The sequence below is a fragment of the Hippopotamus amphibius genome, chromosome 16 (genome assembly GCF_030028045.1).
Source record: "Hippopotamus amphibius kiboko isolate mHipAmp2 chromosome 16, mHipAmp2.hap2, whole genome shotgun sequence".
NCBI lineage: Eukaryota > Metazoa > Chordata > Mammalia > Artiodactyla > Hippopotamidae > Hippopotamus > Hippopotamus amphibius.
This window is the reverse complement of record NC_080201.1, coordinates 3,891,082-3,916,909: the sequence shown is the minus strand read 5'-3', so window position 1 is coordinate 3,916,909 and position 25,828 is coordinate 3,891,082. Positions and strand designations below refer to the sequence as shown.

The 25,828-nt window shown below is 46.7% G+C and overlaps 3 protein-coding genes across 16 annotated transcripts in view; 2 read left to right on the top strand and 1 right to left on the bottom strand.

The window, feature by feature from the left end:
• Positions 1-15,558, bottom strand: part of ZDHHC7 (zinc finger DHHC-type palmitoyltransferase 7) — a 43,444-nt gene extending 27,886 nt beyond the window's left edge. Inside the window, exons 1-2 of one of the 11 annotated variants that reach the window (XM_057711579.1) lie at positions 15,419-15,554; positions 11,622-11,820 (exon numbers count right to left, since the gene is read on the bottom strand). The gene's annotated coding sequence lies outside the window, so the exon portion shown is untranslated. Of the gene's footprint in view, positions 1-10,295; positions 10,379-10,597; positions 10,672-11,621; positions 11,821-15,241; positions 15,374-15,418 lie in introns of those variants that run through there. The other 10 variants (XM_057711571.1, XM_057711577.1, XM_057711574.1 and 7 more) reach the window with 10 other exon arrangements.
• Positions 1-22,562, top strand: part of LOC130838981 (small nuclear ribonucleoprotein-associated protein B'-like) — a 33,225-nt gene extending 10,663 nt beyond the window's left edge. The window contains exons 3-4 of the mRNA XM_057712741.1: positions 15,215-15,676; positions 22,511-22,562. Of these exons, the coding sequence (XP_057568724.1) occupies positions 15,215-15,676; positions 22,511-22,526 (478 nt within the window). The 3' untranslated portion in view covers positions 22,527-22,562. The remainder of the gene's footprint in view (positions 1-15,214; positions 15,677-22,510) is intronic.
• Positions 22,563-25,452: 2,890 nt separating this feature from the next.
• KIAA0513 (KIAA0513 ortholog) overlaps positions 25,453-25,828 on the top strand; it is a 51,857-nt gene continuing 51,481 nt past the window's right edge. For 2 of the 4 annotated variants that reach the window (XM_057711054.1, XM_057711057.1), the window contains exon 1: positions 25,453-25,598. The gene's annotated coding sequence lies outside the window, so the exon portion shown is untranslated. The remainder of the gene's footprint in view (positions 25,599-25,828) is intronic. The other 2 variants (XM_057711056.1, XM_057711055.1) reach the window with 2 other exon arrangements.

Genomic DNA, 25,828 nt, shown 5'->3' with positions numbered 1-25,828 from the left:
TTGAAAGATATCAGAACGGGGTTGGAGCACAAGAGGAAATGATGGAGAACCCAAGGTAACTTTCGGAGTGGATGGAAAATTCTCTGTCTGGACAGGGCAGCAGGCTACACGGGCACACACACTGTCAAAACAAAATTCAATGAGCTGTTAAAATTATACACTTAAAATTGTGCATTTCACTGTACATTAACTATGCCTCAATAAAAAAATGAATAAGAGAAAAAATAAGCAGCACAGGTACACATGCAGGTGTAAAAGGGTGTAGTAAAAACCAAGTTCTAGGTGCTGCTGAAACTGTTCTCTCCCTACAGACACTGCGTTTCGAGCCAGACCCTGTCAGTTTACTTTTAACAGTGTCTTCAGGCAAGTGTCTTCATCTCTTCCCCTCACTTTTTTCCCTGTGCCTATGAACAGAAAATGCATTTCTCATAAACAAACTGAAAAGAAGAAGTAAACAAAAAACATCAGTATTCTCTGGTGATCAGCTACTACAAAAAAGAAAGAAGATCCAATGATTTTCAATACTGCAATAAAAGGAATGTCTACCCTAGAGTCTGGTATTCATGTTTACATTAAAATGCTATTTAAACTCATTGTTTTACTATTCATACACCCACTGCTGACCTATAAAAAGCAGAAATAAGCAAATCTCTGCTTCAGGCACAGAAGCAGCATATGAAACAAACACAGAGCTATGAGATCTACTGAATTCAAATGTGGGGGCGGGGCCTCCAAGCTCCAGACTCCATTCAAGGCCTTGAGGATGAGCCACCACAGACAGCCCTCAGCCCTTGAGGGCTCACAAACCAGAGAAGTGGGAAGCAGCCTGGTGAATGATGTGCTCAGTATTATCCCCAAGGACAGGCAGAGGGTGACGAGGGACAGAGATGACAACAGCTTATTCTGTCCAGAGGAACCAGAAACGTGTCAATTAGGAAGATAGCACGAGTGGGCCCCACAGGACAGGCAAGATCCGCACAGAGGAGAACAGTGCAAGAGGCGCAAAGGTGGGAAAGGGAACCTGAGGGCTGCAGGGCCCCAGGCTCAGTGCGAGGGAGGGTGGGGAGGCAGGGAAGAAGAGGCTGGGGCCCCCTGCACAAAGCACTCCAAAGGCCAAGCTAGGGAGTCTAGAATTCTGCCCTTCATCCTGCTGCAAAGGGAGATGCTGGAACTTTGGTAAACAGACAGATGTTTTACAAAGATAACTGGCGACAAAGTAAGACTAGGATGGAAGGAGGAAGATGGGCAACCGGGAGGTGGCTGCCATGCCCCAGAATAGAGATGACAGAGGCAGGGCCAGGAGACGAACCAGGGCCTGAAGGGGGTGGGCTGGGGGTTAGGAGCAGGGAGGCTGGCTGGACAGTGAAGACACAAACGGGGCCCAGGACCTTCTCCCGGCCATCTCAGTAAAGTGCCAAGAGCTTTGAGACTGGGGAGGAGAAAATTAAAGAAACAGATTTGTTTAAATGCAGTTAAGTGAAGAACATATGTAGCCGGAAGGAAAAAACTTTTTTTCAACTTCCCCTCACATATTATTTCAAAGTTAAGATGGGGATTTCCCTGGTGAGGCAGTGGATAAGACTCTGTGCTCCCAATGCAGGGGGCCTGGGTTCAATCCCTGGCCAGGGAACTAGATCCCACATGAGTACACAACTAAGAGTTCGCATGCCACAACTAAGAAGCCAGCAAGCCAGAACTAAGGAGCTGTGTGCTGCAACTAAGGAGCTCACCTGCCACAACTAAGACCTGGCACAACAAAATAAATTTAAAAAAATATATTAAAAAAAAAGAAAGAAAGAAAAAGATGAACCTTTCAACAAGACAAACTTCTATTTATAGTGGAATCTGATTTCGTCCTCACTGGCACAGAGTAAACTCCCCAAAAATGGAATAAATGTACCTGCTGCATAGAATTTTAATTTGTATAACAAGTGGTTGCTTTGTCCAAGTATTTAATTGATGTGATGCCTTGTTTTCATTTTGTATGAAACCTTTTGTATGTACTCTGTTCCAAGAAATATATCTTTACTAGTAAAAAAAAAAATAAAATAAAGAGGACAGGATCAAGACAGCAGGGGAGTAGGACAGGGAGCTTACCTCCTTTCACAAAAACATTAAAAATACATCTACAAGTGAACAATTCACACAGAACATCTACTAAATGCAGGCAGAAGACCTCAGACTTCTGAAAGGGCACGAAAACCTCCATGTAAGCAGGTAGAACAAAAGGAAAAAAGAAAAGAAAGGGATCAAGACAGGGTCTGTGCCCCAGGGAGGGAACCGTGAAGGAGGAAAGGTTCCCGCTCCCTGAGAAGTCCCCTCACCGGTGAGGAGATCAGCCTGAAAGGCAGGGGCGCATCGGAGCCTAGGAGGAGAGCACAGCAACTGGTTTACAGAAGGCAAAACAGAGTATGACCTGCACAAAAGGTCGGCACCGCCACCCTGCACTCCCCAGCCTGAGACGCTTGTCTGCCAGTGTTGAAGCTCAGGCTTCAGAGGTCAGACCCAGGGAGAGGACTGGGGCTGGCAGACACTGTGAAGAGGCTGGACTGTGGCAACTGAGGGGAGTACTTGGAAGAAGCCCAGGCCTGTCAGAGAGGCAAGGTGACATTAATGAGGGGTGCGTGAGGAGAGGGGAGGGACCACCATAAGAGCTTCTTTCCCTATGAGTGCTCCCAGGCAACAGGACACCGCCTACAGGAGTTCTGGGGGCAGCTTGAGTCTCCACCACCACAGTGGGCTCCACAGGTGGGCACAGGCTGTACAAGATCCATGAGCAAGTGCCAAGTGCTGCTCCCACCCTCCCGGAGCGCACAAGGGCCACTGCACCTGCACAGCCCATATCAAGGGAATAACAGCCAGCACACGCTGAGGAAAGAGACAGCAAGCATCCAAACTAAAAGCAGCCCCTCCATCCTGGAAACAATGGTGGAGGAGAAGGACGTGAGCTCACCTCCTCTCATGAAAACACCCACATCACAACTAACTGCTGAACAACCATCAACAAAAAAGACTGAAACCTACCAGAAAAGATATTTTACATTCAAAGACAAAAAAGAAGCCATGATTAGACAGTAGAAGAGATGCTTTTGTGCCAAAACAATTAACAAAATGGCAGTAGGAACATACATATCGATAATTACCTTCAATGTAAAGGGATTAAATGCTCCAACCAGAAGACACAGACTGGTTGAATGGATACAAGAACAAGACCCATTATATGCTGTCTGCAAGACACCCACCTCAGATCTAGGGACACATACAGACTGAACATGAGGGGATGGAAAAAGGTATTCCATGAAATTGGAAATCAAAAGAAAGCTGGAGTAGCAATACTCATATATTAGACAAAGTAGACTTTAAAATAAAGACTGTTACAAGAGACAAAGAAGGACACTACATAATGATCAAGGGATCAATCCAAAAAGTAGATATAACAATTGTAAATATATATGCAGCCAACATCAGAGCACCTCAATACATAAGGCAAATGCTAACAGCCATAAAAGGAGAAATCGACAGTAACACAATAATAGTGGGGGACTTTAACACCCCATTTTCATCAATGGACAGATCACTTAGACAGAAAATCAGTAAGAAAACACAGGCCTTAAATGACACTTTAGACCAGATGGACTTATTTGATATTTATAGGACATTCCATATGAAAGAAGCAAAACACACTTTCTTCTCAAGTGCACATGGAACATTCTCCAGGATAGATCACATCTTGGGCCACAAATCAAGCCTTGGTAAATTTAAGAAAACTGAAAACATATCAAACATCTTTTCCAACCACAACGCTATGCCATTAGAAATCAATCACAGGGGAAAAAACTGTAAAAAACACAAACACATGGAGGTTAAACAACATGTTACTACACAACCAATGGACCAGGGCTTCCTAGGTGGTGCAGTGGTTAAGAATCTGCCTGCCAATGCAGGGGACACAGGTTCGATCTCTGCTCCAGGAAGATCCCACGTGCCACGGAGCAACTAAGCCCATGCACCACAACTATTTAGCCTGTGCTTCAGAGCCCATGAGACACAACTACTGAGCCCATGTGTTGCAACTACTGAAGCCCATGCGCCTAGAGCCTGTGCTCCACAACAAGAGAAGCCACCGCAATGAGGAGCCCGCGCACCACAACAAAGAGTAGCCCCCACTCACCACAACTAGAGAAAGCCCATGTGCAGCAATGAAGACCACAACACAGCCAATAAATAAATAAATAAATAGATAGATGAATAAATTTATAAAAAAGCAAACAAAAAAACAACCAATGGACCATTGAAGAAATCAAAGAGGAATTCAAAAAATAGCTAGAGATAAATGACAAGAAAAATACAATCATCCAAATCCTATGGGATGTGGCAAAAGCAGTTCTAAGAGGGAAGTTTATAGCAATACCATCTTACCTCAGGAAACAGGAAACATCTCAAACAACTTAACCTTACACCTTAAGCAACTAGAGAAAGAACAACGAACAAAACCCAAAGTTAGAAGGAAAGAAATCATAAAGATCAGAGCAGAAATGAATGAACTCAAGATGAAGAAAATAACAAAAAAGCTCAATGAAACTAAAAGCTGGTTCTTTGAAAAGAGAACAAAACTGATAAACCTTCAGCCAGACTCATCAGGAAAAAAAGGGAGAGTGTTCAAATCAATAAAATTAGAAATGAGAAAAGGAAACGTTACAACTGACATCACAGAAATACAAAGGATCATAAGAGACTCCTACAAACAACTATATGTCAATAAAATGGACAACCTAGAAGAAATGGACAAATTCTTAGAAAGGCACAACCTTTCAAGACTGAACCAGGAAGAAATAGAAAATATGAACAGAAAAATCACAAGTGCTGAAATTGAAACAGTGATTTAAAAACTTGCAACAAACAAAAGTCCGGGAACCAGATGGCTTCACAAGCAAATTCTATCAAACATTTACAGAAGCATTAACACCTATCCTTCTGAAATTCTTCCAAAAAACTATAGAGGAAGGAACACGCCCAAACTCATTCTAAGAGGCCACCAGCACCCTGATACCAAAACCAGAAAAAGATATCACAAAAAAATGAAAATTACAGGCCAATATCACTGATGAACATAGATGCAAAAATACTCAACAAAATACTAGCAAACCAAATCCAGCAATATATTATAACGATCATGCACTATGATCAAGTGGGATTTATCCCAGGGATGCAAGGATTCTTTGATATCTGCAAATCAATCAGTGTGATACACCACATTAACAAACTGAAGAATAAAAAATTATATGATCATCTCAACAGATGCAGAAAAAGCTTCTGACAAAATTCAACACCCATTTTGATAAAAACTCTCCAGAAAGTGGACACAGAGGGAACTTACCTCAACATAACAAATGCCATATATGACAAACCCATAGCAAGCATCATTCTCAACAGTGAAAAGCTGAAAGCATGTCCTCCAAGATCAGGAACAAGACAAGGATGCCCACTCTCACCACTTTTATTCAACATAGTTTTGGAAGTCTTAGCCATGGCAATCAGAGAAGAAAAAGAAATAAAAGGAATTCAAACTGGAAAAGAAGTAAAACTGTCACTGTTTGCAGATGACATGATACTATACATAGAAAATCCTAAAGATTCTACCAGAAAACTACCTGAGCTCATCAATGATTTTGGTAAAGTTGCAGGATACAAAATTAATACATGGAAATCTCTTGCATTCCTATACACTAACAATGGAAGATCAGAAAAAGAAATTAAGGAAACAATGCCATTTATCATCACTTTAAAAAGAATAAAATACCTAGGAATAAATCTACCTAAGAAGGCAAAAGACCTGTACTCAGAAAACTATAGAACACTGAAGAAAGAAATCAAAGATGACACAAACAGATGGAATGATATACCATGTTCTTGGATTGGAAAAATCAATATTGTCAAAATGACTATACTATCCAAGACAATCTACAGATTCAGTGCAATCCCTATCAAATTACCAAAGGCATTTTTCACAGAACTAGAATAAAAAAATTTTAAATTTGTATGGAAATATAAAAGACCCCAAATAGTCAAAGCAATCCTGAGAAAGAAAAAAGGAGCTGGAGGAATCAAGTTTCCAGACTTCAGACAATACTACAAAGCTACAGCAAACAAAACAGTATGATACTGGCACAAAAAGAGAGATATAGATCAATGGAACAGGCAAGAAAGCCCGGAAATAAGCCCATGCACCTATAGTCAATTAATCTATGGCAAAGGAGGCAAGAATAAACAATAGAGCAAAGACAGCCTCTTCAATAAGTGGCACTGGGAAAACTGGACAGCTACATATAAGAGAATGAAATTAGAACATTCTCTAACACCATACACAAAAATAAACTCAAAATAGATCAAAGACCTAAATGTAAGGCCAAACACTATAAAACTCTTAGAGGAAAACATAGGCAGAACATTCTGACATAAATCACAGCAATTACCTTTTTTGATCCACCCCCTAGAGTAACGAAAAAATAAACAAATGGGACCTAATTAAACTTAAAAGCTTATACACAGCAAAGGGAATCATAAACAAAATGAAAAGACAACCTACAGAATAGGAGAAAGTATTTGCAAACAAAGCAACCATCAAGAAGTTAATCTCCAAAGTATACAAACAGCTCATACAGCTTAATATCAAAAAACAAACTACCCAATCAAAAAATGGGCAGAAGATTTAAATAGACATTTCTCCAAAGAAGACATACAGATGGCCAACAGGCACATAAAAAGATACTCAATATCACTAATTATCATAGAAATGCAAATCAAAATTGCAATGAGATATCACCTCACACCAGTCAGAATGGCCATTATTAAAAAGGCTACAAACAATAAACACTGGAGAGGATGTGGAGAATAGGGAAGCCTCCTACACTGTTGGTGGAAATGTAAATTGGGGCAGCCACTATGGAGAACAGTATGGAGGTTCCTTAAAAAACTAAAAATAAAACTACCATATGATCCAGCAATCCCACTCCTGGGCATATATCTGGAGAAAATCATAATTTGAAAAGATACGTGCACCCCACTGTTCACAGCAGCACTATTTACAATCGTCAAGACATGGAAGCAACTTCAATGTCCATCAACAGAGGAATGGATAAAGAAGATGTGCATACATACAATGGAATACTACTCAGCCATAAAAAAGAATGAAATAATGCCATTTGCAGCAACATGGATGGACCTGGAGATGATCACACTAAGTGAAGTAAGTCAGACACAGACAAGTATATATCACGCTTATGTGGAATCTAATTTTAAAAAATGATACAAATGAACTTATTTACAAAACAGAAACAGACTTATAGATATCAAAAACAAACTTATGTCACCAAAGGGGAAATGTGGGGGGAGGGATAAATCAGGAGCTTGGGATGAACATACACACACCACTGTCTATAAGATAGATAACCAACAAGGACCTACTGTACAGCACAGGGAACTCTCTACTCAATATTCTGTGACAACCTACATGAGAAAAGAATCTGAAAAAGAACGAATATATGTACATGTATAACTGAATCACTTTGCTGTACACCTGAAATGAACACAACACTGTAAATCAACTATACTCCAAAAAAATTAAAAAATAATAAATAATACAATAATTAATAAATAAAACTATGATGACCCTAAAGAAGGACTTGGTCTCCTCATTTTACAGATGAGCCACCCCAGACCCCCAGTGAGTCTGGGACCTCCACTTGAGTCCCACCATCTTGGTTTGACCATGCCACTTTTTTAAAAAAGCCTGGGACATCCCCAAAGGGATGTAATGAAAAGAGAATGAAGACTACATTCCTAGTTAAGCCAACCAAACAATCAGATTAAGAAACTATAAACCGGGGCTTCCCTGGTGGCACAGTGGCTAAGAATCCACCTGCCAATGCAGGGGACACGGGTTCAATCCTTGGTCCAGGAAGATCCCACATGCCACGGAACAACTAAGCCCATGTGCCAGAACTATTGAGAGCCCATGCACCTAGAGCCTGCACACCACAACGAAGAGTCGCCCCTGCTCACCACAACTAGAGAAAGCCCGTCAGCAGCAACAAAGACCCAACGCACAAAAATAAAAAAAAATAATAAATAAATTTATTTAAAAGAACAACAACTATAAACCAAGAGGTCCCAGCATGGTTGCTTCTTTTTTAATTCATTTTATGCTTATTTGAGCTTTTCCTGCAACTACAAAAGCAACACAGGCTCACTTTTTCTGTTTTTAAAGAAGGGCCCCACTTTGCAGACCCAGGGGCTAACGGCTGACAGCAGAGAGATCCTTCTTCCCTAGGCTGGGGAGGGCGGCAGGGAGGGTACAGAGAAGAGGGACAAAGCAGAGCTAAAGCGGCTCCCACCCCACAACGCTGCTCTGAACAGGCAGGAGGTGTGCTGTGGGTGCTGAAAGTGGAGGAAAGCCGAGGACAGTGACTGAGACTGGAGGGGCGTGGCAAGAAAGAACTGAAACTCAGCACTGTGGACCAGACAGCACTGCAAACCTGCGTTCCCAATGAACGCCAGAACAGCTAGGCCTTTCATCCGCAAGCCCAGCCCGGCACCCAAAGGCCTACAGGGGTGGAGATTCACCATGGAGGGCAGGACAAAGGGGAGCAGCCTGAGAAGCCAGGTGACAGAAAACTGCAAGGAACTCGACAGAAAACTGCAAGGAACTCGAGGTCTCAGTGAGACTGAGGAGCTGGCCTGGAGGTCGTGCAAGGGAGCCCAGGTTGGCCTGAGGCTTGTCAGCGGTGGGTGGGTGGGTGGGTGTGTGTGTGTGGCTCGTCAGCAGTGGGTGGGTGGGTGGGTGTGTGTGTGTGTTTGATTTATCCTCTTCAATGATTCTCCCCTGTACATTTTCCATCATTTAGTCTAAAGTTCATTCTTTCAATTTCTTGTTATTTTCTCAACTTACTATGATGTAAGATAAACAATTGTGGCCAAAAAATAAGGCTGCAGGGGGGCTTTTAACAACTCAGAGGAGGTGCCACCCAGGGTAACGGTGCGACCTCACACGGGGCCCGGCAAACAGGCTGCTCCACAGCAGGGGAGGTGAAGCGGGATGACAAGTGAGCCAGGACGGGGCTAAGCGAGGCTGGGAAGGCCACAGAGAGGCAGGCTCCTTGCTGAGTTTGGTAAAAGAATGGAGCATTCAGAGAGCCTACACCAGTGCACTCACTGCCACTGCAATTATGTTCTTAAATGTTTCTTCCATCAATTTGCAATCATGAAAGATTCAGTCTGTGCTCTCAAACCAGACCAATAATGTATGTCATACGAACCAGTATTTGCTTCTCAAATTACTGAATCTGAAGAACAGAATATTAACCTTTAAGGGAAAAAACAACAACAGAATATTAACTGAACAAAAGCCAAGTCTCAATAGTATGCTGGCACACTGTCCACACTGGGAACAGTAAACTTATGTAACCTTTCTAGAAAGGTCTTCCATACTAAAACAAAAGAGAGCAAACTGGGAAACACACAAGGAGTCAAGGCTCTGGGAGAGGAAAGTCAATCTCAGAGTTGGGGCTGGGGGGTGAGGACACTGGGTATTCCCCGTCCCCGCCAGCCACTCTTCAGCCTCCTGCCAGGTCCTTCTCCACAGACATCTAAATATGAAGAGGAAAACCCAGGGTGAGTCCTGGGTTTTCCTCTTCAGCTACATGCTCTCTAAATAATCTCAAGGGATCTCAGTTTCACATAGTCAGAAAAGATGCCTGTGGGAAACTCCCAAACAAATAATGCGTTACTGGGTGTCTCCAACCCATTACTCAACAACTCCACGGTAGGGTCAAAGCAGAGACTTCTCCACCCTCCAAAACTGTTCGGACATGACCTGCTCGTCTCGATAAACGGCACCACTGCCTACCTGCCAACATCAAAAGCCAGGATGCACCCTTCAGTTCCCTCTCCTCCCTGCCTCCCCGCACCTAACCCACAGGCAAGTCCTGTGGGCTGGACCTCCACCACCCACCCAGATGTGCGCCACCCTCCAGCTGCTGGCCCAGCCAGATCAAGGCTGCCTCGCCTGGGCAGCACCAACCAGCGCTCTACTTTTACACTCCCTGCCTCTACACGCCCACCAACCTACGCCCCAATCAGCACCCAGAGCTAGTTTTCACAGGTGTAAGTCAGATCCTGCCACTCCCTAACCTGTTAAAACCAGCCAATGGCTGCCTCTGCAGTTAGAATAAAACCCAAAGGCTACCCTGTGGCTACACAGCCCTAGCCGCCCAGGGCCTGTGGACCTCATCTCTTACCTCCCCTCCCGCCTGGGCTGGCTCGTTCCTCTGTCATCACCTCGACAGAATGTTCTCGGCACACCCCGAGCACACCACAGACTCTGCAAATACTTGTTGAGTGAGAGAAGAAAAAGCAAAAGCGAACCCCACAGGAACACAAAAGGAAGAAGAAAGAGGGTCAAAATAGGAGCCCTGGCCTGGGGTGGGGTCAGATGGTCCGGGAAGCTACAGGGGAGAAATGTGGATGGGTTAAGGGGAGAGAGGGAGAAGGGAGCAAAGAGAGAGACCCACAGGAGCAGGGCTTTTTCTGGGTGTGTCACCTGGAGCACACAAGCTGCACGAGGCAGCCTCGAAGGCATGTGTACACAAATACCAAAGCTTCCACCTTTATCCCCGTACTAGAGCCACAGCCTGAAAGTCAAATGGAAGAGCTATTGTTAAAAATCCCAACATGATAACTAAACCCTCAAGAATCCCAAATCCAGAGACAAAAAGAACCCCAGAATCCCAAACCCCTCAAGTGTCCCGTCCCAGGGACGAGCTGAGCCTGAACCAGGCTGCTGAATCTCCCCCCGTCCCCCCTTTCCTTATCTTCCTAAATGGGGTTTGTTTGTTTAATAGGAAATGAACTTTTATAACATCAGACTCACCCAAACCTGCAACATGAGGAACGTCTGCCCACTCAGGGAGAGCCTAGCTCTCAGATGCAAGTTAATGACAACGTAAACTACTAGACTGTGAAAGGAAAGGCCAGTTACTGCGCATCTGCTGTGTGTCAGGACCTTTATATGCATCATTGCACTGAATCCTGCCACTATCCTAAAAGCCAGGTGCTCACTGGAGGACGAGCAAATCGAGCCTTTGAGCTGAAGTAACCTGCCCGAGTTCACAGCCAGTAAAGGGTGGAGTCGGGACCAATTTGACTCCAAAGCCCATGTACTTCCATTAAAACACACCTCCTCCCAGAGCACTTGGTTTTAGAAAGTGCATTCTGTAATGAATAAATGGAATCTGGGAAATATGGAACGCGAAGAATTCAAAACACTTCGACCAAGAAATACTGTAAGAGCCTGTCTCAAGAGAAACTGGAAGCTTCTCTATCCTGACTGCCCTGCTTATTACTGGGGCTGCGAACGCACTGCGCCCTTTCCCAGAATGACCCAAACCACCAGCTTAGCACAGAGCCGGCCTCTCCTTCCATTTACTGATAACACTCTGCACGCAACCAGTATTTACTAAGCACCTTTCAACCTCTAGACACAAGGCCTCCTCTCCCCTCATTCCTATGTGTTGCCGACCCTTCCCTTCCCACCTTTCCCAGCACCCAAGCTTAGGCACCCTCACCTCTGGCCGCACCTCTGCAGAACCCTAACCAATAAAGGCGCCAAACCTTGGGACCGTGGCATTCAAGGCGCCACTGAAGGTGGCTCCGCTGCCTTTGCAGGCTCTTCCGCAGTGTTCACCTGGTTCGGCTGCCGTGCCCTTCACAGCTCTGTGCTCCTGCTCCACTGCTTCCTCCAATTAGAAGACTCTCACTCTCTGCCTAGAAAATTATTCATTAATCACACATTCATCAAGCACCCGCCACATACGGAACACTGCAGGATAACACAAGTGTTTTCAAAACTATGAGGTGCTGTATCAACATGAGGCATTATCTTGGCCCCATGAGGAGTCTGGGTTTTATTAGGCAATTAATAAAATTCTACTAGAGGTTTTTCAAAAACGGAATGAAGTAGTAGGCTAGACAAGAACATGTCTGTGGATAGAGGCAAAGAAGTGAGTGAAAGAGAAAAAAATCAGAGACAAGTGAGAGTAAATGACTAAATGCCGTGCCCTGACAGCCAAACCAAAGTACAGACACCTGTTAAACTGGAAGGGAGGCGTTATCTCCTCCTCGGAGGCAAGCGGCAAAAAAAAGACCGATGGCCACTCAGAGATAGTTCAGCTGGAATGGTGTCAAAGTTGAGAGAACACTCCCAGAGGTCTTTGCTCCATGATCTAAGAGGGAGAGTCATTCGTCAATGGTAAAGCAAAAAAGTGCGTGTGTGTGTGTGTGTCTGTGTATAAAATACACATATATACATATATAATTTTAAGTGAGGTATAGCTGATGCACAATATATGCTTCAGGTGTACAACATTCACAATTTTAAAGGTTATATTCCATTTATATTTATTAGAAAACATCGGCTATATTCCCTGTGTTTTACAATATATCCTTGCAGCTTATTTATTAATGATGGTTTGTGCCTCTTAATCCCCTACCCCTATCTCATCCCTCCCCTTCCCTCTCCCACTGGTAACCACTCGTTTGTTCTCTATATTTGTGGCTCTGCTTTTTTTTTTTTTTAAAGCATATTTTTAAGGAAGGTATCATGAATGAAGGAAGGATGCTGTTTAATAAAGAATTTAGGACTTCCTAGGTGGTGCAGTGGTAAAGAATCTGCCTGCCAATGCAGGGGACATGGGGTCGAGCCCTGCCCTGGGAAGATTCCACATGCCACGGAGCAACTAAGCCTGTGCACCTAAAAAAAAAAAAAAAAAAAAAAAAAAAAAAGAATTTAACCTTGCTCAAAGGGTCTGGCCTTTGTCCTCGGCTGACAACCTGATCTAGGGTGGGGGCTGGCCACACCAAAAGGACCCACAACGTGACTTAGGGTGGGCCTCTGGGTCACGCAGTATCAGCTGACCTGGAAACTGAGATGAACCACATGGGCGGTCAATCCATCAGTCGATAACGCCCATGTAATAGAAGCCCAATAAAGACTCCAAATACCAAAGCACAGGCGAACATCCCTGCTTGGCAATGCCGCGTGCACTGTGCCTCCTATCCATGCCGGTTAAGTACCGTGTTCCGACTCCTTGGGGAGAGGACAATGGAAGCTCCATGTCTGGTACATCCCCGATTCTGTCCTATGAGCTGCTTCCCTTGGCTGACTTTTATCTTTTCCCTGTAATAAACCACAACTCTGAGCACAACAGCTTTCAGTGAGTGCTGTGAGGCCTTCCAGCTAGTAATCACACCCGAGGGTGGCCTGGGGACCCCACAGACCTGCAGCTGGTGTCAGAAGTGAGTGTGGTCTTGTGTGGACTGTTCCCTCTCAACTTTGTAGTTGACCAACTCTGCAGGTGGCCCAAACTCTTTTCAGGTGCTACAGCCAAAGGGTCACACACAAGTTGTTAACCTGACCCTGGACACTGACTTTGGGGACAAAAGGGTGCAAGAGTGAGTGTTTAGACTCTACTTTGTGCTCTGCTCCAGTGTTTGAATGTTGTTTTTTTTAGACAAAACAAGCATGTATTACTTTTATAATTAAAACATTACTTTTAAGAAGCAGACCCCCCAAAAAGTTGCTTCAAGTAAACTATCTTGTAGAGCTATTCAGTATGGACTGTATCAGGGAAGTTCTGGAATCATCAGGAAAACTACTTCTCAATTCATCCCAAGCATTAACTTCATATGTGAACTTACTGCTCATTCCATTTCCTCAAATTAACAAAAATTATATGATTTATGTCACCAAAGGGTCCAAGCCTGCAGGTAATCATCTCAGTAAGAATGGAAGGCATGTCCAGACTTTTGACTGGCTCAAGACTGTTCTTATATAAAGTTCCTTTCTGTACTTTCTCTCTCACTGAGAAGGTCATTCCATGCATGCTAATTAATATTTGTCCTTTCTAGAAAAGGATTTCCACTTTCATAGTGCATTGATTAGCATGGCTGAAAATTCCCACTTCACTCACTGTAATCGAGGCAGGCTCTGAGTCACTGGTTAAAAAAAAAAAAAAAAGCTTCTGTATACATCTCTGCCCACTTTGCTTTGATGTGAGATGTGTACATAAAGAGTTCCAAGTGTTGATTCCTGAATCCTCTAGCAAATTACCATCCAATGGTCTCATTCTTCTCCACCTCACAACTCAAAAGCCAGCCTATGGACCTCACCCCTGAAAGTACACAATCCAAACAATATCAATCACCCCGATCCTTCTATTTACCGGAATGCTCGAGAGATGCAAGTTCACACATCTGCTCAGTCCATTTTTTCAAACACCCCAAGAGCCTTTCTCTTTAATCAGGTATTCTGCCTTCCTAACAAGCAAATTTAACAAGGTGACTTTCTTAAAAGGTGACTTCAGATAAGTCAGTGTTGTTAAGATAACGTCAAAAAGATTAAATTTGACTTTTAAAAAGGTGACTTTAGGTAAATAAAACTTATAAAAGTAACAACAGGTTAAATTCATCACCTTGGAGGTGAAGCATCTAAGACGATACATGTGTTGGCCTAGACTTCTAGACCATCTGAGACGGCAGTAGTAGATAAATCTATGCGCATTACATACAAACACTAAGCAGACTGCAAACGTTAAACATTGTAGCATTGACTGCACAGCACTTTAGACGACCTCGTCAGTAAAAGCAGCTACAAAGTAGCAACACCAACAGTTCTTACACCCCCAGAAAGCTGCTTACTTTATTGGCTTATCAATAAAGTGTGCTCGTGCAACAGCGAAAGAAGAGACAGTTCCAGCAGCAATGACTCCTCAGGAGAGATGAGCCTTGGCTGCAGCAAGAAAAGATGCAAACATTGCCCTGAAGGCTGACCTGACTGCCCCAGGTTCCCCGGCAGGCAACCCCCGCTCCCAAAGATCATTGGCAGGGGAAGGGAAGATAGGAAGAAGGTGGGCAAAGAACGAAAGAGAAAAGTTAAAACTTAAAAGGGAGGGAAGAACGGGAGCATTCGTTCGACAAGCCACGGGCGACGTTCGAGGAAACCCACTGCAATACGTGCCTATAGGCTACTCTCCACAGGCGCCCTTCTGCTCCCCAACAACAGCCCCGTTATTAAAGGGAAAAACCGTGGCTCGGGGACCAGGGTGTCACGCCCAAGGTCAGGAAAAAAGCTGGGGCTGCCATTCAGGCCCTACCCCGGAAGATGCACTAAGGAGTGTCAGGGACACACCTGGGAGAGAAGTCAAGCGCTGGCACGGAGGTGCCCCCGAGGAACTCGGGAGGGTCGCAGGCGCGGAGTGGGATGGAGGAGAGGGTGCAGGGGGCACGGGGCTGGAGGACAGGGGGCCTGGGGTGGCCGGCAGGCCCCGGTGCAAGCAGCCCGCCCGGCCCCGCCCGCCGCACTCACCCGAGGCCCGGGCGGGGTCGCCCGGCGCTGCGGCTCCTCCCGGCCTGCGGCGGCGGCGGCGGCGGCGGCCGAGGCAGGGACGCATCATGCGGCCGCGTTCATGGCCTGGCCGGGCCGGGCCGGGCCGGAGCCGGCCCCGCGGCTCGGCTCGGTGCTGCCGGGCCGGTGGGAGGGAGGCGCGGCCGCCGCGCCGACGCGAGAGCCGGAGCCCAGCCGGGAGAGCGGGGCGGCGCGACCCCCGGAAGGGAACCCCGCGAGGTCAGCGGCGCCGCGCTTACGCAATTCCGGTCGCGCCGCTGCCGGCCGCCGGGGCGGGGGCGCGGGGGAGCTCGAAGTGATTTACTGGGGCTCGGCGGCGGGGTCCGTCTGCGACGGGGAGGGGTCTTAAAGACGGACAGTTCCCAGAGGCAGGCGGCCCTTCGCCGCAAGGCCCCCTCGCTGAAGTAAAGGGCCTCATCCCAGCGGAGGCCCTGGAGGGGAAGGATGAGGGCTACGGGCCGCCGCGAGGTCCAAGCCGCGCGCCTCGGGGAGGGATGCTCGCACGGGCGTCCCCGGCCCGCGGCGACACCTCGGAGCCGGCATCAGGGGCGGCCTGTGCGGCGCGCGGGGGTGAGAGCTCGGAGCACGGCTGAAGGGGGAAGAGCCCGTGGGAACCGCGGAGGCAGCAAGCGCGAGGGGAGAAGGGCGAGCGCCGCTGTTCCGCCCTAAGGGACCTGGCGGTCGGAGCATCCCAGCGGCTCCTTCCAGGTGCCGAGTCCCAAGTGTTTTGAAGGTGGAAACGTGTTTGTGTTTGTTCGTTTGGCGGGGGCGGGGGAGTATTACCTTATAATACTTGGGACAGTTTAGGCAGGGCTGGGAAGTTAGGCGCTCGGTTAGTGCTTGTCGTTAAACTCTTGAAGTGCCTGCTAACGTGTAAGATTGATATAAAAAACAAACAAACAGGAATTGCAGCTTCGGGATCTGTCAGACTCTCATGGTCTGCAAGCCACCTTCTCACAATGTACCGTTCTTGCTCCCAGCAACGCTCATCGAGCTAAAGCTTTTGGAAGTAAGGGGTACATTAATCATCAGAATTCCAGCTTGAAGAGTTTAAAATTTTACCTCTGCGTTCAGAATGGTGCTATGCATTCCGTCAGCCCTCATTGAGCCTCCTATCGCCTGGTCTGTTTATTTCCACAAGGAAGAAAAGTGAGGTAGGCCTCCAATCCGTGATCAATTCTTTCTGCATAGGCTGAAAGAAAGGAAGATTGTCTTTGGATAACATTGAGACTGCATGTGGCTGCTATGCTTAAGATATACTTGCTACGAGCCGTGTTAAAAGAGTATCTTTTTTATAATTGAAGTATAGTCGATTTACAATATTAGTTTCAGATGTACAGCACAGTGATTCAGTTATACATATACATATGTACGTATCTGTTTTTCAGATTCTTTTCCCTTGTAGGTTATTACAAAATATTGAGTATAGTTCCTAGTGCTATACAGTAGGTCCTGGTTGGCTTTCTGTTTTATATATAGTAGTGTGTATATGTTAATCCCAACCTCTTAATTTATCCCTCCCCCCAAAAGAGTTTCTTAATAAATAAAAGGTTAAATCATGACTCTCATACAAATATAAACTCGTCAAAGATTTAACTCACTAAATCATGAGAAAGTAGGTAAAATGATATAAGTGGTTCAAAGATGAATCCAAAAGGCAGGCACATGTAGGCAGTCAGGAATGCTGCACTGAATTTGCTTGATAGAGCCAAAACTGGCTTCTTCTACAGTGGGGGAGTCAGTTGAACGTTCACCAGACAAGATTCATTTGTATGTCTGATATTGGTGGGCAAGAATTGTGACCAAGTTGGTCAAGTGGACCTGCGCAGGGGTCCCAGCCCCTGCCAAGACCTCTTGTCTTTTTCCGATCGGATTCGCACAGACAGTAATGAAACCGGTGCTGAGATTGGAATAGCATCAGCTGTATTCAATGGCCAAAGAAGGGAAAGGGGGACCCTAGTTCACAAATCAACTTCTCAACCCAATTCAGGTGGAGCCACTGAGTATCTAGGAGGGTCCAGGTAAAAAGGAGGGAATTGAAGGAGTGGGAGGAATAGTCATGACTTATTAGTGCACAGGGGTGTGGTTTGGACCTGGCACTGTTGCAGCTCTCCTTCCAGTTGCAGTCATGGCAGTCGTCCACTGTCCTGGCACTGGTGGGTGTGTCATTTAGCATATGCTAATGTGTTACAGCCAGAGTATAATGAGGCTCAGGGTCTGTTGGAGGTCAAATATTCCCCCCATCTTGGGCCTACTTGGTTCTAAGCAATTCTTGTTTTTTCTCTTTGAATCTTTCTCCTGCAACTTTGATGAGAATAATTGGTTTCCATTTGAGGGAGGGGCAGGGATATGATTCTGGGGCAACAGCCTTGGTAACAGACTCACTTGCATTGCTATCAATTTTCCAAAACCTATGGTTATAAATAGCTTAAAGCAAAGAAAAAAATCCATAGAACCAGATAACCCAAGGGTGTGCAAGACAACACATAGTTGTTGTCTGTTGAAAATACCCAATTCAAACTTTTTGACCCATTTCAAAATCTTCCACAAACGACTCATAATTCTCCTCAGTCCCTACACTTGTATAGGCTTGCTTACTGTAACTTTAAAATTGCACTGTTGCTAAAGGAAATAGAGCAATAAAATCATTCACTGAAATATTTACCAGGGATGACACCAATTGACAAAAACAATTCAACTCTTATCAAGGATTTTCATCTCTTTCCCAACAGCCTTGATATGTGATCTTTTGCAAGTCATTTCCCCTCTCCAAGCCTCCGTTGTTTTTTCTTTCTTTTAATCTCCAAAACACGAGATTAGACTTGATTTCTAAGGTTTCTTCCTGTTTTGAGAGTGTGGTTTGACACAGTTTTTTGCCTCTCCTTGATTTCATAAGGCCCATGGAGCCAAAAACCGAACATGTGAGGTCCTTGCAGGGATGGGAAACATCCCATCTCCAGGGTTAGTTCTCTTTACCCAGCAGGAGCTAGTTTCCAGCTAACCACTCATCCCAGGAAATAGTTCTTTTAAAGTGAAGCCTCTACTGAACCACTTGAAAAGGTGCTCAGTCTCATTCAAAGTAGAAGGAATGAATGCAAATTTAAAGTACCAAGACATCCCATTTTTCAAAGATGAACATTGGGTGATCCTCTGTTGGCAAGGCAGACCATATTGGTGCCATTGTCAATTTATTCAGCTCTTTGGAGAACAAGATAGCAACGTGAATCACAAAGTGTACGTACCTTTTGACCCAGCGATCCCACTCAGGAATTTATCCTACAGATAGACTCACCCATGTACACAAAGATGTTTGCACTTGAGTATTTACAGTAGGATGTTTGTAGAAGCAAAAAACTGCATCGCCCTACATGCCATCAGTATATGGAAGTATGTTATACATACAAATGGAATGCTGCGGTGTGCAGTGACCTTCGAAGTATATTAAGTCTATTGTGTAAAACTGTATGAAAAAGAAGATGTGGGGGATGTATATGTTTATATGTACACAAAATATCTCTGGAAAAATATAAAAGGAGTAGGTCTGTAACTTAAGCTTGTAAACCATGTATCCATTTTTATTTTTTATTTTTTAACAGTGGCACATGTTCTTATTTTTTTACCCATTTCTTCTGGTATTTTTTCTTTATAAATTTATTTATTTATTTATTGGCTGTGTTGGGTTTTCGTAGCTGCACACGGGCCCTCTCCAGCAGTGGCGAGCGGGAGCCACTCCCGGTTGTGGTGCGCGGGCTCCTCACCACCACGGCTTCTCTTGTTGCAGAGCATGGGCTCTAGGTGCGTGGGCTTCAGTAGTTGCGGCACATGGGCTCAATGGTTGTGGCTCATGGGCTCTAAAGTGCAGGCTCAATAGTTGTGGCACATGGGCTTAGTTGCTCCACGGCACGTGGCATCTTCCTGGAGCGGGGATCGAACCCATGTCCCCTGCATTAGCAGGCGGATTCTCAGCGACTGTGCCACCTAGGAAGCCCCATGTATCCATTTTTAAACACATAAAAATTACAAATAAATGAGACACTCCAATAGAATAGTTGGCAAAGCACCTGAACAGGTACTTCACAAAAGAATATCCAAAGCATGAAAAAATACTGTTTTTCATTAGTCATCAGGGAAACACAAACTTAAACCACAATGAAACACTATTTACACACCCACTAATGGCTAATGTGAAGAAACACCAAGTGCTGGCGAGCGTGTAGAGAAACTGGGACTTCCATACACTTCACTGCCAGGGCGGGAATGTGATTGTTAAACCCCTTTGGACTACCATTAGGAGTATCTGCTGAACATGGACCAAAAGACTCGTGCTAGCATGTTCCCACAGTACACGGTGCAGTGCTGTTCGTGAATATTCAGGTTGTTTGCAGTTGGGGCTAGAATGAATGCGTCGTGGTATTACCTGTACAATGAAATACTATACAGAAAGAAAGTACACGCTACCCACCATACAAATCACCCCCACAGACAGGATGTTGAATAAAAGAAGCAAGACACAAAAGAGTACATACTATATGATTTTATTAATAAAAAGCTCAAAATTGGGCAAAACCGCTCTTTGGTGTAGGAAGCCAGGGCAGGGCAGTGACCGCTGCTGAGGTGGGGATGCTGGGGGCTAGTAATCTACTTCTTGATCTGGGTGCTGGCAGTATGTGTTCACCTGGTAGAAATTCAGCCACGTACACTTATAATTTGTATGCTGTACCTCAAGTAAACAGTGGGAGAGAGAGAGACACACACTTCCAAGGGCTGTATGGTGGAAAATCAGAAATTTCCTCAGAAGGGTGTTTGGGCGGTTTCTTATTTTTTCCACTGAGATCGTGATGTTGAATGTGTCAGCCAGATCAGGGAAGCCAGAGGCTGAAACTACACAACCCATAGTATTGAACAAGGCCCAGGAAGTCCAACAAACAACCCAACGTGGTATGATGATACGTTCCTGAGTTGCTTTTCACTGGCCCCTCTCCTCCAGCTGCAGGTAGAGCCTCTGGGGCAGCAGGCCTGTGCCTGGGGCTCTGCGCTCCCTGCATATCCCAAGCTCTCTTCCGTGCCCTTCAGCACATCTTCCTCCCCGGCACCCCGTTCACTTCCCCCTCCCTGCTTTGCTCCTTGTCACAACTCAGCTAACATCCTCTGTCACTTAGTTACCCCATTGTTTATCTCTCACTGCAGCGCAAGCCTCGCGAAAGGCAGGGGTTCTGGTCTAGTTCGCTGTCAAAATGTAGGCCCTCAATACACACGCATTGAATGAACTGAATGAACGAACACGCCATCGCTGGCCCCTTTCTCAGACGAAGAAAACGCCCAATGAAATTAAGGAGTGGGCTGAAGTTCCCACAGCTAGGGGAGGAGCCTCACTGCCTCATAGACTCACTTCATCCCCACATCTTTGTGAAATTGGTACGATCCCTCTGTACAGCTGGGAAAACAGGCTCAGGGTGAAGTGATCCATCCCAGAGGAGCTAGCCTGCAGACCTCTTTTTGTCTCGCTGTGAAGATCCTGCTCTTCATACCATAACATTCTCACTCTCTAAGGAGCCAGAGGCCATGCTCTATACATTGCAGCTCTGTACCAAGTCCTGAGGGCTCACCTGCAATGTAATCCCCTGCTCGTCCTGCCAGGACCCAATCCACCACGTTTCCTGGAAGCAAGTCCCACCCATCTGTGCTCTGGCTCCAGTAACTCAGTCCTCTTCTTTTCCTCCATTCCGCCACCGCCACCCCCACCCCCACCCCCGCCCTGCCACCGCAGATCTTAATCTTAAACCTACATGGATTCATTCAACAAATATTTAACCTACTCTCAGCTTGGAACCCTGCTGCAGACACGGGGTGACCAAAACCAAAGTTCCTACCTGTTGTGGAGCTCAGAGACTCATTACACCAATAAAAAAATGGACAAACTGGTGTGCTTCTAAAAAGGAAAAGGACAAATGTGATGAGTAGGTATACCTGGGAATCTGACCTGGTCTGGGGGTCACAGTGGAAGGCTTCCTTTAGGATGTGATATGTGAAGGACACAAGAGTATTTGATGGGTAAAGGAGTGCAGCAGGTGGAGGAAGAGAGTTCCAGGCAAAGGAGTAGGTGGGGAGGCCCTCTGTGGAAAGCAGCATGGATTGTTTGAAGCTCTACAAGGAGCCCTGTGTGGAGGGCACGGGGGGTGTGCATTGAAACCAGGCTAGAGAGCTTGGAAGAGACCAGGTCATGCAGGACCTTAACAACCATGTGAGGGGTTCTGGCCACATCTGAGGGAGGAAGCCACTGGAAGGGTTGATCACATCTGTGGTTTTTAAAGGTCACTCCAGGGAGTTCCCTGGTGGCCTAGCGGTTAAGATTCTGCACTCTTACTGCCATGGCCCTGGTCGGGGAACAGATCCCTCAAACTGCAGCTGAAAAAAAAGCCAAAAAGGTCACCCCAGCAGCTTATTGGAGGACAGACTGGAGAAGGGCAAGGATAGATGTAGGGAAATGTCACCTAATAAATGTTGATGGAGCAGTCAAATGCCAGCCCTCACCACTTGGCAACCACCACAGTATTATTTTTTTTTTTGTTTTTTTTTGTTTTTTTAGCACACGGGCTTAGTTGCTCCGCGGCATGTGGGACCTTCCTGGAGCTGGGATCGAACCCGTGACCTCTGAATTGGCAGGCGGATTCTTAACCACTGCGCCACCTAGGAAGCCCCCACCACAGTATTATCATTAGTGGGTGCTAAACCGCTGGGTGAGAATTCATGGGAAAGCAGGATATTTAAGTAGTCTCAACAGTTTACCAATTACTTCCCGACAGATTACCAGTTACTTACAAAGGGAAAAACTACCTTTACGATGCAGAAATATAGCACCATCACAATCCTGGGTCAAACACAGCATCAGCAAGAATGAGACAAACGGATGTGTGTGCCTCCTGATAGGAGGCACTGAGGACACAATGCAGGGGCGAGGGGGGTGTGGCGGGTTCAATCCCTGGTTGGGGAACCAAGATCCCACATGCCATGCAGCATAGCCAAGACATAAAGTTTTCCTGTTTGTTTTTTAAGAAGAAGGAGAAGGTGAGAGAGGCCAAGTTCTGATGATGTCACTTGTGTCCCTGGATCCTGCTGGGGCATCCCCGCACTTCTCAGTTACGTAAGCCACCATACGCCCTCTTTTTGGAAAACCAGTTTGCCCGGGCTTCTGTCAATAACTGAAACAATTCTGGTAAATATACCTTCCAGGTCCAAATACACTATTTCTAGCATATTTCCTTGAATTACCAGTCTATAGATTTCATATCTTGAAATCTCATGGTTAACCAGCATGACTTTGTCTTTGCCGTCGGTGCTTCCTCTTCTGAGGGAGGGGTCACGGACGTTTTTCATGAGTCATCTGTCCTGAATGTTTCCCAGGCCCAATGTCAAGTTCACTCGTCTGTGGTTTGCAGAATTTACTTTCTTCCCCTTTTAAAAAATAAAGTGGCCATGTCATGTGCCTCTCTCCAACTTTCTGGCAAGTTCAGAAGTTCTTTTATGAGGTATGGAGAGAGAGGGTCCATGTGAATCTCTTGAAGAGAAATGACATTTCCCCCAAATGGAATCTGATCCTGAGTGAACTCACGTTTTCTAATTTTCCTGAATAGTTGGCATCGCCAGAGTCAGGACAAGGATGCAAGAGTCCATGCCTGGTGCTGGCTTCACTCATTGAACCAAGGGAGGACTTCCTCCAGCTGCAGAGACAGTCCTTCCCCATCCCATAAAGTCTTCATGATGGGCTTGTATTCTGCTGGACGCAGGGCAGAAACTCCCAGGGACCAATGGCATGCCCACCCATCTGTAGTGCCCACACGAGGCAATGAACACCACCTTACACCCCTTCCCTTCCTGAATGCACACCAAGCTTAAAACACCCAAGATCTGGTTCCTCACACATGGTGGCTGCACCAAGCTGGTCATGAGAGTCTGGAATGGACCAGAAGCAGCTGTGGTGCTGAAGTCCCCATAGCTCTTGTGGAAATGCAGCTCCCAGCTTTTTCCTTCACGTTGGTCCCTTAAAGTTTTCCAAGCAAGTTCAATAGCCAGCGGTCCCCAACCTTTTTGGCACCAGGGACAGGTTTCGTGGAAGATACTTTTTCCATGGATCAGGGTGGGGGGTGGGGATGGTTTCAGGATGATTTAAGCGCATTACATTTATTGTGCACCTTATTTCTATTATTATTACATTGTAATATATAATAAAATAAATACACAACTCACCATAATGCAGAATCAGTGGCAGTCCTGAGCTTGTTTTCAGGTGCCACTCACTGGTAGGGTTTTGATGTGAGTCTGCAAGCAACTGATTTATTATGGTCTCAGTGCAGTCAGACCTCGGACCTCTTTGCTAATGATAATCTGTATTTGCAGCCGCTCCCCAGGGCTAGCATCACCTCAGCTCATCAGGCATTAGATTCTCACAGGGAGTGTACAACCTAGATCCCTGGGACGTGCAGTTCACAGAAGGGTTTGAGCTCCTGTAAGAATCTAATACTGCCACTGATCTGACAGGAGGCAGAGCTCAGGTGGTAATGTGAGCGGTGGGGAGCGGCTGTAAATACAGACGAAGCTTTGCCCACTGGCCAGCTGCTCACCTCCTGCTGTGCTGCCCGGTTCCTAACAGGCCGTGGACCTGTACACAGCCTGGGGGTTGGGGGCCCTGCAGCAGGCCACCTTCCCGGGCACCAGTAGCCCCATGCTCGGGTAAGACACTGATAATCAATCCTTATGCCATCTTTTCTCCTTCTGAGTGGCAGAATTCCAGTTCCTCCAACCTAACTCTTAGGACTTCAGAGAACCCATGGTTTCCTGAAATTGACGATCTGCTCCAGTTCAGATACCAGGACATTTATTTAAAAGTAGAGCTTTATTATGTCATAGAGGTAACCCCAGAGGAGCTCTATAGCTCTGCAGTTTAGCTCTGGAAATGTCTGTAGAGAAATTGAGGTGTTAGAGCCCACACTCTATTTTGCTGGGTGCTGGAACCGAGTTTGCCATAACCCCAAAATTAATGGGAGTGGGTGTCAGTTTACATTCTTATATTTGCTCTGGAAATGAAAAAGCTTCCACAGGAGATGCTTTCTATTGTTTACCTTTTGTGGTTTCGGTATGCTTGTTTGAATTGAAGAGATGTGGAAGAAACCCACACCCTGGAGCCTGAAAATTGCATCTGGTGAAAACATGTTTGGCCAACAAGTTTTGGAGCAGAAGGTGGAATCCACCAGCTTTTAAGAAGCCCCCTTCCCCAACAAATCAATCAGAGACTTCCCTGGTGGTCCAGTGGTTAAGACTCCTTGTTCCCAATGCAGGGGGCCCAGGTTCCATCCTGGTCAGGAAACTAGATCCCACATGCTGGAACTAAAAAGCTCCTGCGTGCTACAGTGCTACAACGAAGATCCGGTGCGGCCAAATAAATATTAAAAAAAAAAAAATCAATGGGCCTCAAAGTGCCCTTCTAATTCTATACCTCCTTGCCTGACTTGCTTTACAAGTACGTTTGTTAATGTCAAGACTCCACCCTAACTCTGAAATGGGCAAGCAGGAAACGGCAAAGGGCATCCTTGCTTTAAAGGTGCGGACACCAGGGCGGGGGAGCAACCGGAATCGAGCTATGCTTCCCCGCCCGGGCTCGCCGCCTCCAACATCAGCACATCACCCACTCACGTGCTTGCAGGACGGCCTGCGCCCACCCAGCTCTGTCAGGCCCGGGAGAACCCCCTAGTTTTGAGCAGATCCAGGAAACAGGGTCCCCGGGACCTGCTGTTAGAGCGACCCACGTGAAGTCCCCGAGCACGCCCCCCGGGCCTGGACACAGGCCTCCCGCACGGCCCACCGCGGGCCGGAGCCACGCGGGACCCCGGCCGGGCCACTCCGGAGCTCCGCGCGCCCACAGCGGCACCGCCCCGTCACGTGACGCAGCCACGGCCCCGCCCCCGGGCCGGCCCGCGCCTGCGCAGAATGAGCCGGCGTGGGGGGCGGGCACGGCCAGCTGAGTGACGGCTCCCGCGAGCCGGCGCCGCAGAAGCACCCGGCTCCTGGGCCCGCGCAGGGGCCGCAGCGCCCAGCCCGACGGCGCCCGCTCGCTCCCCGGTTCGCCCGGCCGGCCGACCCTGCCGCGGTGAGAGGGGAGGGCGTGCCGGGGTCTCCCGGCGGCGCGGGGGCTCTCCGAGGGGCGACAGCTGGAGCGCCCGGGGCCGGCGGGTGAGGGGCCGGGGGGTGGGCGTCGGGGGCCTCGGGGGTTTCCTCAGGGTCCGCGCGTGCGGGTGTGGGGACGTGGCAGGGGGGCCAGGAGCCCACCTTGTGGGGGAAAATGAGGTACCTGCGGGGTGGGGGGGGCTGGACAAGGTG